The sequence below is a fragment of the Linepithema humile genome, chromosome 4 (genome assembly GCF_040581485.1).
Source record: "Linepithema humile isolate Giens D197 chromosome 4, Lhum_UNIL_v1.0, whole genome shotgun sequence".
Taxonomy (NCBI): domain Eukaryota; kingdom Metazoa; phylum Arthropoda; class Insecta; order Hymenoptera; family Formicidae; genus Linepithema; species Linepithema humile.
The window spans coordinates 19,282,028-19,294,985 of NC_090131.1; the positions used below are offsets into that span (position 1 = coordinate 19,282,028).

Consider the following 12,958-nt stretch of genomic DNA (forward strand, 5'->3'; position numbering starts at 1 on the left):
TTCAGCACTTTTCTAAACGACGCAGCCTTCGTTAAGACATTTTTAATCAGCGAGAGAAGAGCTTCGGCGCGGAGAGATGAACGCGGAAATGGAGAGAGGGAGACGAACGGCGAGAGAGGACGATCACGGAATCGCTGATCTTTCTATTTTAACGGCTGCAACAACCCCTTACCCCCTGACCTTATTAAGAACACCGCCTGTTCGCCTCTCCGTTTGGGAATGGAAGGAGTGACGAAACGAAAGGGGAAAGAGAGGTGAAGAGTGTGCTGAAGTCGCGCGGATCTCCGATCTCTGCGCTCTCTTATATCACTTTTTACCCTTTTTTTCGTGCCTTCGCCGCGACGATTATCACTTCGAGGTTGCATCCGTCGAGTATCGCGCTCCTCGACGCTCCGAGACGACGAGGACGACGGCGGTGGCTTGATGAGATTTTCATAGAAACGCCGGCTGATTATTCGGAAGCAATGCTGGCGCGAGGCGTGCACGCGCGCGCGCGCGCAACGCTCGCGAATTCGCGCGATTGCGAATTCATATGGTGATGCAACCGTCGGCGCGCTATAACTTTGGCGGAACCGCGCGGAGATTTTCTCGAATATTAAAGTTTTGCGCGCCGAAAATGAAGTTTGGACGACGCGCTCGTGCGGATGCAAATGAAATAAGCCGCCGCGAGATGAGATGAGCTCCTTTATCCCGAGGAAATGGCTGCGACCGAAAAAGAGGTGCAACGCGTGATCTCACGTTCGTTATATTACGCGGTGAAAAATTTAGGCCAATTCTTGAATCAATATTCTGCGATTTTACATAATAATACCGCGGCTCAAAAAAAAAAAAATTAATAATCTTTAGAAAGTGAAACATAAAAACATTTTCTTCAGACGCGTATCTAAATGCTATGGAGAATCTATGTATAATCAGTGATTTAAATAGAACACGTGATATTATTACTACTAGTCAGCTGACAAGTTGATCGTAGTAATGTAATAGTTACGTAACATTACGTCGCATTCATTCATAAATGATACGCGATTTTTTAGACATAACTCGGCAAATTGATTTGGCAACGTGTGTTAAGAATGAATTTTCTACATTTTATGCAGATTCCTATACTCCGCGCGTATGCTCTTATCATAATATACATACATATATGTATATATATATATATATATATAGCTTATATAAGCGAAGCTACGTACATGGATGGATTAGAGATGCATTATACATCTGTTTTGATTGCGTTCCATAATTGCCGCATTAAGAATACATGAGAGGAACGGCAGGAATTACGGGAGAGAGCATGGTTAAAATATTTTCAAGCGGTGAAAGTCGCCTTTTTTTTTATCGACTACTCCTTAGCTCTGTCGTAAATCCACGTAAATACGTGAACAACCATTTTTCTAATGCCGCGGCACTCTTATCAAATATGAAATTTACCTTTTTGAAGTAACCACCGTGAAGTCTCATATGGCCATTTAGGGCTGGTATGTTTTTAAATTTTCGATGGCACAGATTGCACTCCACCGGTTTCGGCTCCGTTTGGGACTTGTTGGCAGTCGCGACCGTACCGGGAGACGACGAGTTTCCGGGAGACGGACTGCTCTTTCCCACATTTCCGCTGCCCGGTGAGCCGACTTGTTGTTGCTGCTGTTGCTGCTGCTGCTGCGCCTGCTGTTGCGCCTGCTGCTGTTGTTGCTGCAAGCAATAAACAGAGTCCATTTTTAATATGATGCGCAATGAAAGATTCATGAAGGCGTGTAAACATTTGCCATTGTTCACTCTTCGCAACTGCGCGATATCTCGGCCGTTTTTCCGCATCGAATAACCATATTATTTATCACACTCGAAGCGAACTTCTTTTGGCGGAATTCAAACCGCAACCCGTAATTACGAGAGCGTAAGTACGATTGTTCAAAATTATTATCATTAAAAATTAACAAGTTTTTGAAAGAACGTGACGGAGATATCGCGCGTAATTGCGAAGATTTCGCATTTCTCAATTCTACATTTCTACAAAAGAGCAGGATGTTTATAAAATATCCGCGATGTAACGACCTCATTAGCTCCGACGGCGGTGTATAACGAGTCAACGTAAGACCGAGAATAATTGAACAAAGGGAGAAATTTCCTTTATGTTACCCTCTTTCTTTGCGGCGCGCGCGATATCCAGCTTAATGCCTCTCTTCCGAAACAGCGGGAAATTTTTAGCGGTGACACACGATCCTCTTTTCCGGCGTTTCTCTATTTCGTTTCACCGCTCCGAGAAAGAGAGAGAGAAAGAGAGAGAGAGAGAGAGAGAGAGAGAGAGAGAGAGAGAGAGAAAAGGTGACGAAATTCTACCCGGACGATAGCGCAGCACGCGTAACACTAATGTGACTACGTAGTACGCGAAAGTTGTGTCGCTTCTACTCTCTCTCTTTCTGCCTGCCGGTTAAGCCCTCTCGAGGGCCGAGAGAACCGTTCCTCTTCCACCTGCTTCGCAGCCTTGTAGAAACTCTCCGCAACTTCGTAAGCGCGTAAGAGGGAATAGAGACGGGAGAATTGCTAACTACAGATCGGAGAACGTTGCACGCCCGCTACACAATTTGCATCCCTTCCAGGCGATATGGGAATCGTCCGGAGACGCGAGATACGGCGCGCGAGAGAACGGCGACTGTAGTATTATAATATATTATAACTTTGCTTTTGTGTTTTAGCTCGACGGCCTTAAGGCTTTTCTCTTACATCGCACAGTACGGTGTTCTATTTTATTTCAACGAAAATGTTGATTTCTAAAGACAAAGGGTGTGTTTGCCAGCAATAATCTCTCTTTCAAACGAATAATCATAAATAATTACGATTGATTATTTCATTTGATATTATTATTATAACTTTCATACCCAAATGCCGTTCAATCTAGTCATAAAAGATAAAGTAAAAGCAATTTAATTGTAGCGCATTTTTAATTGTTTTTAATTTATTTTTCATAAATTAACACAATCTGTATTAGTTACAGATCTATGTTTGCACCGTCGTTCCAATCAGAGAACATAATTTCTCGCGTAAGGGATTCGAGATTGCATCGTATGTACATACACCTCTTTATCTCTTTTCCTTTCATATCGTTACTAGCTTAGCGTTGTACGTTCACGCGAGCTTACTTCTCCCGCGTCGTCTTTCGCGCAAAACTCCTGTCGTATAAGTTCGAGAATTGCTGCGAGAAGAGCGAAGTTGCTTCCTCTTCCATCAAGCTCGTCCCTCCCCCACCCCGGAAGAGTCGAGAATTCTAAGCTTAGTCGTAAGTACATATTCGATGTTGCCGTGGGGCATGTCTGGATAAGAGCTTTGAAAATTTAATAACTGTAAGTAGATCCAATACTCGATATCCTGCGGAAGAGGAATTTAAAAGGTCGCGCATTTAAAGCGCGGAAGTAATACGGCCGGATAAACCATGCTTTAACAAAGAATTTTCGGCGGAAAGCTCACATTCTGCATCCTAATAAAACAAATAATACACCCTCGCGTATACTATCATTCGCGGTGATTAAACTCCCATCCGTTTCAACGCGTAGAAGGTGTCATGACATTAATATACATAAAACAGAAATTTGGAGCGCAAACATCTCGGGATGAAAACCGGGATAAAAAAAATAATATTTGGAACGCTTTACGCGTTGGCTAATATTGCGATTCTTGTCGCACCACTCGAAATCATTCACTGACGTATATAATTCGTCGACCAATCCGCCGTTTTCATTTAGCATGAAAAACGTTCGCTCGCATTCGAATCGTTTCTCTCCTCTTGATTTGCAAGCGGGGCCGCACGTAGCCACACGTGCGTCCTACGTGAGAGGCATTCGGCAGAGAGGAAAGAGCAAGAAGCTACGTACACATCTGCGACTGCTCATCGCAGTCACCCTTCCCCATGCTTCACCCTTCCGCGCTCAATAATAGCGGAGAACGTTACTCGGTCTTAACTACCTCTTCTTACTGAAAGCGATTCCTCCTGACGATTGCTCCTGGTGGAAATCTTCTAACTTGAATCTACTGGCGTTATTAAAAAGCCAGAAATGGCTTTGCCGATTCGCAGCCATTCATTTTTAATCTCGAAATTCCACACGATCCTTTCAAATGTTCTTTATAGAAACGACAATATTAAATAAATATTTTTTATGTAGGATTATAGAATTTTTTAATATAATATTTTTAGAAATTTTATATATAGACATTTTCATAATAAATTTTATAAATATCTTTATGAAGGAACGTTTCAAATCCTGCATCAACCTTCGTACCGAATACTGCGAGTTTAATATTATAGCGTCACGCAACAACCTTTTGTCACTTGGAAAGGAAAAGAGACTTATTTCCGGTGGAGTGGAGAGACGCGAAAGAAATGATGACGAAGAGGCGCGCGAAAAGACAGCAGCGGGTGTCTTCATAAAGGTGGATCACCCGTAGCACGGGCCGCGTAATTACGTGAAAAAGAAGCGCACGGGTAAGACGACGGTAATCAAAGGACGCTCTCTTGTGTTAGCGCGCAATTAACCCCCTAGCTTTTCATCGGATGCATTTTTCGCGAGAGATCGCAGATAGATGCGAAACACGAGTTCGTTCCTGTTGTTCGGACGGAAAAAAAACGTCGAATTGCGAAAAAGCTTTTGACACGTGAAAACGAGTGTAGGTTCGCGGTTGAAAGCATCGGATAATCGACACTCTGTGATGTGATCGCCATAGAAAAAAACTATGATCGATTCCGTTCGCCAGTAAAATGTGTATTAGTTATTTAACGGCTTTAATGGATTACATGTGTCGTTTATTTAGAAAATCTTGTAAAAGTAAATACGCTACCGGTCGAAAAAGTTTTCCACCTTCCAGCTTTTAATTAAATTAACCTTGTTTTTACAGATGCAAAATTATATTCTTAAAATATCGACGTAAAAAAGTTATAACATGTATTATTTAGACAACGTTTATGATTAAAACACAATAAAAATTACATATATATACAATTAATATGTATGTATGTTAAGTTGTTGTAATTTTAAATCTATGCGTTTATAAAAAAAAAATATTGACATTTTAAAATATAAAATTATTATGTCTGATCTTATTGAAAAAATTATAGGATGCTCCAAACTTTTGAGCGGTGTGTATGTTGCATTATTAAATCCTCCATCACTCGCGTGTTTTTTTCCTAGTATCTTTAATGCAGTGGCACAGTAATGTATTGCCATTAGGCCGGATTTAAAGTGTTAGAGATTAAGCGTTAACACCCTGTCGGGCTTAGGCCGTTAAGCGTCGAACGTTAACCCTGGCGGGTTTAAAGCGTTAAAGAGATGAACTCACATAGTTATCGACGTTAGTTCACGCCAACAGTTTATTCAGGTTCGATTATTTTTATCCCGTAATCCACCGCGGTTCGGCGATAATCACCACTCGTTTCGCAGCGTCGATGCGCAACCTCTGGGAATGAGTTTAACTTAAAACTAGGCTCTCCTGCGCGCGAAGAACTGTTCCGATAAAATCCGTTTAATTCACGCGCCGACTGGCGCGATTGCACTTCCCTCTCGAATCCGCTGCTATTTCGCTTCTCATCGCGCGCCGCTGATAGATCGCGAGATAGCTATCGCCCACGACGATCCACGTTCATCTTTTACGGTACTAAAGTACCCGATCGCGGCAGATAGCTCATCAATTTCTGCAAACAATCTTCTCGATCCCGACGAGATCCTAAATTTCGTTCGAAGCGATACGAGAAGCTCTCGTACCTTCGCCTCGTGTTAAAGCACGGCAATGTGTCTACTCGCCAAAATATCTTCTGGCACAAACTAAATTTGTCACGTGACGCCTTTCGCGTGCAGACAAAAATAAGAATGCGCAAATTGAAAATACCAAACGCTCTTCTTATATGAGATGAAATTTCTTTTACATATCAATTATAATTTTATAATATAGACTCATTACAATCTTTTAATTATTTCGAATAGATGTTGGCTGAACGCTACGTTTATAATTGTTTTTATTTTTTCTTAATATTTCCAACACGAATATCTTTCATTAAAGATAATACTATGATAAATGATGTATGAAAATGTTTCCGCGGTTTCGCATGTCTTCTCGACTTTCCGCTGCTCGTATTGAAGATCCGCATGAATAACAGGCTTCAACTCCTTCGGAATTAATATGCGTTGCAAGAAACGCTGCGAGCGTGGGAGATGCTTCGCCTCAGGCTCCATTCGGCATTCGCTATTAGCGTCGCTTCGACAGTTTCGCTACCGGGAACGCAATTGTCCCAAAAAGCGCGAGCAACGACGTTTCTCCGCCAAAACGAGAGACATTGCGGCGCCGTTTTCCTCGGCAACGATTTAACCCGTTCAAGTACCGCCGGAGCAAAATTACGGCCCGTTTCCGGGCCGGTGGCGCGCGTAGCGAGCGGAAATTCGGAGGCAACCCATCGTTGCCGTCTTCGTCCCCGATGAGAGCCTGTTTAAACGTGACATTTGAAACTTGACGCAAGACGGACGGCGATAAAGGACTTATTGCTGGTTACGTTTTGTAACGAGTTACACGGAAACACGCGAAGCACATGTGATGTGCAAAATTAAACGCAAAGTTAAAAGTACAGTGGCGATAATATAAACGCGTGACGTAAAAGTGAAACAATCTCTGATCGAGAGAAAGAGAGAATATCAGTTGCGTGAATTAATAATAAATATTCGCTGCTCTTTATACTGTAAATATTCAGAATCATCGCGTAATTACTTCTATTTATAAAACAATATGATAGGCGTATATTTGAAACAAGCAACATGGATATATGATAATTTAAATGAAGCAATCGATTGAGATAATATTTTCACAAGATAGCAATTTGTATTTTAATTGTTATTAAGCAAATAATGTACTTGAGAGAGAAATCGAGAACAGACATTTACGGCGGGCACCGGAGAACGATTCAAGTGCCGAGGAGATTGTGGATCGCGCGGACGGGTCGTTACTAGCGGCTTGCTCCTTGAGCTGGTATCTTGGCTGGTCCTGGCATGTATGATTAAATTAGAACAATGCCGGCATAACTCGCCTAGTGCGCTCATCCCCTTCCGTCGCAGTCAGCTAGAACCTGCGCCGCCGGTTTACCACTTACTAGTAGACGTTAGTAGTTTGGAAACTCTCCCTCATCGTTCCTACTCCGCCCCCCCTCCTCCTCCTCCCCCCTCCCTGTCTTTCTAGTTCGCCGTTTCTTCCTCCGTTTATCGCCGTCGATTCGCGACCTCTCTCGCCGCGTCTGTAATCCCGCGGCAATCCGTAATTTTACGGTGCGCGTGCTCGTCGCGACGACAATGCGACTTCAAGCCACGTCGAGTTAATCGCTTCCGCACGGTCCGCTTTTCGAGTAGATTGCGCTAATGCATTAACCCTTTCGCGCACCTAATGGATTATACGCGCTAGCCCCGCGCAAATGTCGTTACGGAATTCGTGGGCTTTCACGCGCGGCTGCGAAATCGTGAAATAAAAGTCTTGATGCCGCGGATGTCTATTCAGACGCGCATAACAAGATTTCTAACTTTGTTTCGCTCTGAAAATAGTAAAATTATTTTCGTTCTTTAAATAAATTCACACATTTTTTTTCCTTACTAAAGCCGAATAGCCTAAAACAGTATTTCGCAAAGTTGAGAGAAATTTGAGGTTGCGTGTGGTCAAAGAATTATATTCGGAAACCATTAAAAAAACATTATAACATTATAACTTCAATTAAAACATTAAACTTTGCTTCATACCGGTTCTGGTATTTCCGCAGTATATTCGAGCGCAGTTATCGCGAAGCGGAATAACGAAATAGCCTGATCAAATAAAGTACTACAGGAAAAAGTTCATGCCCCAGTTCCGCGGTATCTTGTCTAAACACCGTGGATCACGGCGGTCTTAAAATATCTTTTAATTGAACAAAAATTCGAGATGCCCGCGGCACTACAGCCGGGAATACAGACGGAAAGGCGGAGCAAAGATAAATATTAGACTTGAAACAAAACGAGGAAGATCCAGCAGCTTGAAAATGAAAATGGACATTCATTTGACAAATTCATCCCGCGCTCGGTAGTACCAATTACTGTAATGGAAGTGATAATTCGGATAAAAATTGCCAGAAAGAGCATGCCGGTAGGCGTGTACATAAATGCAACAACGCTACAGGTCACCATAGTATTGCTGTTATTTCGCATTGTTTGCTTTATTGTCGCTAGCAATAAGCGTTATCTGGCAGTAATTTGCATAAATTTTTTGCTATTTCGTACAGTGCGATATTCCATCTGGGATAATCCGTGAAGGCATTCCTCCATGAAGTCATCAGAAATTAAAAGCTTTTTAGCTTTATCCATTTAGAAAATATTTTAATCACTTTAATCCCTTAAAACGAAATTTATAGATTATTTTTTTAGCAAATTTGAAAGTAGCTCCAAAGTATTTTAGAACGTTTATAAGAAAATTGCGCGTTATGGAATTCATTTATTTTCATGTAAAATGTTTCGCCATGTCAATTAAAGTCAAACATCTTTTTTGTCATTAATATGTTTTTGTCATAAATCTGCTCGCTTTTCAAAGGAGCGCTTTTCAGAATATTTTGTACGTAAATAGAAATACAGAAATATCCTTCGTATATCTTCATCTTAAAGGACTTCTTGAATGCATCCAGTTCAGACTGGCACTGTGACTTTTAGTAAAATTACGACGAGCGTACAAAGCGGGCCAAGTTGCGACGGCGAAAGTATTTCATTTCTCGGATGAAAGTTCCGCCCGTTTCCTTCGTCCTCCCTGCCTCCGGCGAGGGAAGGGATATTATTCCGGGCGTGATCTATTAAAATTTTCGCCGGATTTTGTCAACCACGGAGGCAGCTCGCTGGCAGAGCCAGGTCTCGGGCAATATAGAATTTGGCGCAGCCGTCGCATCCTTGCGAAAGTTCATATTAATTTTTCAACTGTTCGATGTACGTCAAAGTTCACACAGACCCGACTACTAGAAGGCAAACTAACGAGTCAAAAAACATCAAGATAGTGATTATTTTTGCGTTATTAGAAATTAGATATTTTCCGGTAAATTAAAGGTGCAAATAAATAAAAGAAATAACACTCTTTTTTTATATAGAGAGTACGATTTCCATCGTTCACGCGAATAATTCGCGATATTGTCGATTCGACTGCGTTGCATAAAATTGCAAGTGGGTAATATACCACGAGCAAAATTATTCCGACGCTCGTGTTCTTTTTTGCGCTTGAAAAAACATATTATGGAGCGGCGACGGGCTAAAAGCTTATTACGCTCGCTATATTATTAACCTATTCCCTTTGAATTTCCCCGTGGCAAGAAGTACACGCGGGATTTTACTTCGGTGAACAAAATCGGTGAATATAAGGATTGGAGAGAGAGAGAAAAAAGCATGTGAAAAGCATGCCGTTGTACACTACTGCTCGCGAATAAATATGCAGTTACGTACTATAATCATGGCACGAGGCAGAAAGCGCGGACGAGCTTTGAGGTTCCGCCGACATCTATAAAACATGAAACTCACCGTCGCAAAAAACGCCAGAAAACTCATTTCCATCGATTCTGTCCTATTTAATATTCACCGAACTAATATTTACCGTGCCGGAAGCAAGCTACAGATGCGAACGTAATTACGGATAACATTGTACAAAGAAAATTACAAGTTCAGCGAGTTCTTTCAGAGACTTGAATGGACCACTGCTATTAATAGAATTACCGAGTAAGAGTTACAAGAACGTAGAATCTCGTTTCTCCTCTGATCGATTTAGCGTTATTTCAAAGTAAAATTCTGTCGGGTTTTTCGCACCAAATATAATATTAAACGTACTTTAAAAAAAATTTCTCTTTCAAACGACGAACAATTTAATCACATACAATATTTAATCTAAGCTTAACAAGATTTTATTCAGCAGCTAACGAAGAAACTTGCCTATTTAAGGCACGGCAAATTATAGCACGCGCTACAACGCTACATAAATAATCGACACGAATCTTACGTGACGCAGTGTTAAAAGCGGTACGGCAGAACGTACCGCAATTAAAGTGGCTGTCAACTGCAAAATGTATTAGCAAACAGAGTGCGCGCGGGGACGGCGCGGAGGCGCCGCGTGAGCTTTGCGTTTAATCGATTCCCTTTCGGCGGTAATCCGCGCGTCGAAACCGCGCGCTGGCGCGAAAGCAGGTTGCGGGCGTGTGAGAGAGTGAAGGTAGGACGTTAGGTCGGTACGCCGGGAGTACCCGGGGCGTGCATAGGTGAGGCGGAAGACGCCGTGAAAATGCGTCACGGACGACGTCCCGCTGAGGTTCCGCGTTATACGCGAGCAGACGCAAAGCGGAGAGAAGGTGAGCGGCGAGGCGAAACGTGGCGAGAGAGGCGAGAGCGAGAGCGGGCGGACGAGCGAGCGTAATTACGTTTTGTCGCTCGTCGCCCGGATTTCCTTTGTTACATTAGCCGCTCCCCTATCCTACGGCGCCCTGGATACGACGACGTCGGGAGACGAGAGCGCCGTTAATCTTTAACGACCTGAGCACACCCGGGATCGGCACGGCGGAAAGGGAGAGAAGTGTCCGATCTCTCGGTGGAGCGGCAGAGCGGGAGGACTCTCGACGAGAGAGGGCTTTGTAATCGAATCCCGCCGCCTCCTCACCTCTTCTCCTCTTTTTGGCGGCTGCTGCTACTGCTGCTGCTGCTGCTGCTGCTGCTGCTGTTGCCACTGTGCTTGCCGGCTGCCGTCGTGGATGCTGATCCAGTTTATACCGCGGTCAAAGCCGACCGGAAAAGAATCCCGTTGTGCCGAGTGGTTTCTTGAGTAGATTAGACGAGGGAGATTCTTATTTTTACGGATATTCCGGTAAATATGCAGTGGCATGTGACAACGAATGTTTGTCATGTGTAAACTCATCGTACACAGAGATTTAATACAAAATGTAAAGCGTTATTTTTCAACTGTTTTAGTCTTTGTTACTCTTTAATGTTATAATAATTGCGTGTAAATATTTAAAAAGTTAATATTAAAACATTAATATTTCATAAATTTTCTTCATTTTATTCATATTAACCTTTTATTTTATTTAAATTTTATCTAATAATTGTAATTGTGCTTTATAATAAATATATTCAAAATCTACTTTAGTACTTAATTTAATACATCCAAAGTTTAATTAAATATCAATAAATTCCATCTATAATCTTTAATATATTACCTACGTCACATGAGTTTGAATAAATTTTGAATAAATAAGAATGTATAATATAGAAAGATCATTTAAAATGTGTTTTATTCATTTTTGAATTTTTAACTTTGCATAAATCTTTTAAATATAACTTTTATATATGATTTAAAAGAGTTACACATTACACAAATTTACAGATGAAAATGTTATACAAAATACATAAAGTATTTTCATTAAAAAAATTTATTTAAATTATAAAAAAACTTTACTTTCCAAAAGTTTCCTGAAGTAAGTAAGAATGGAAAAATTTTTGAAAAAGATTTTCTTAAATTACAGCGTTATGTTACTGCGTGCCTTAATGGACTTTGCTCGAGGAATACTAAACGTATCTATTTATCAACCCTCTTGGAGTTGCTGTCTTTAACTCATCACAAAAAGAATCCCAAAAGGAATAAGAGATCGCCGGTGTCCAACGTCGTTATTCAAGCGAGGCTTAGGGGTAACGCGGAGTAGTGCTACGTTCGAAAGCGGCTTACTCCCAGTTGGATCACTCGACCGAATCGCATAGATAGATCTAAAGGAAAGTGGCGTTACTCTTGAATATTCGCTCGTAATCCTCCCCCTCCATAGAGAGCGGGGTGGAAGGCGTGCGCGCGATGCGGAAAGGCGCAAAGATTCCGAGTTACGTCGTTCGTTAACGGATCGGTGAGCAAATTCTGTCGACTTCACCGCATTATCTTACCAGATATCTATATGTGTGTGTGTGTAAGTTAGTGTGTCTCTGCGGCGCGCAGTCTATTAATTTCTCCCTTCGATGCTTCGACGGCACGACGGCATTTACGTGTACATACATATACAAACGCGTATACCACAGATACAGACGCACGATGGTGGAGCGAGTGTAGAGAGAGAGAGAGAGAGAGAGAGAGAAAAGGGAAATTCAGTGGGAGAAAATGAAGCGCAGAGCAAGAGAGAAAGAGAGAGAAAGAGAGAGAGAAAGAGAGCCAGAGAGAGAAAGAGAGAGAGAGAGAGCCCAAGGCTTGGCGGGACCAGTAATGGAAACAGAATGGGATAATTCCGCGAGCCGCGGACGGACGCGGTAATTGCGAATAATTGCATTGTCTTCGAGTCGTTCGCCCGAGTCCGTCTCTCTCGCCATGTTCGCTTTCCCCGCGCCACCTCCCTTTCTGTCCGCTTCGCGAAAGCACCTCGCCGCGCGCGCGCGCGCCCGCTCGCTCGCTCGCTCGCTTCTCGTGCTCGGTGAATTGCTTCGGTACGAATTGAGAGTCGTCTGGTGGAAACTCTCTCATACCGATTAGGAAATCTCGTTCCGTCGTCTTTCTGTCCACCAACGCGCGCCGACGAGTCCGGTTTCCACCGCGCGGTTTAATGCCACGTGGAAATTACGCTCCGGCTGAGGAAACCACCGCGGCTCTCTCCGTTAAAAGGGGGCTGCTTCGTAATTGATTTCTTCTGAATTGATATTATCGGTGTGTACTCTATTCGCAATTATTGCATTATTTTTGGTCGATTCACCGCTGTGTGTTGTTGTCGATTTGACGATAAAATGCAGATTTATGTTGCGTAAAATACAGATATATTGAAGCTGAAGGGGAGAGATATATATTATAAATCTCAATTTTGAAGCGAGAAATTTAAACTTGGCCACTTCTTTTTTTTGGCCCAAAATTGACGTATTAATTCTAAAACTGTGTGTATTCTGCTTGAAATACAGTCCCACCTGTTTCTCCGTTTTCTCCGTTAAATTTGCAA

At 42.3% G+C, this 12,958-nt stretch overlaps 1 protein-coding gene across 15 annotated transcripts in view; it reads right to left on the reverse strand.

The window, feature by feature from the left end:
* Positions 1-12,958, reverse strand: part of LOC105672654 (zinc finger protein 541) — a 403,799-nt gene that overhangs the window by 32,813 nt on the left and 358,028 nt on the right. For all 15 annotated transcript variants that reach the window (XM_067354494.1, XM_067354493.1, XM_012367730.2 and 12 more), the window contains one exon: positions 1,432-1,689. In XM_067354494.1, the coding sequence (XP_067210595.1) occupies positions 1,432-1,689 (258 nt within the window). The remainder of the gene's footprint in view (positions 1-1,431; positions 1,690-12,958) is intronic.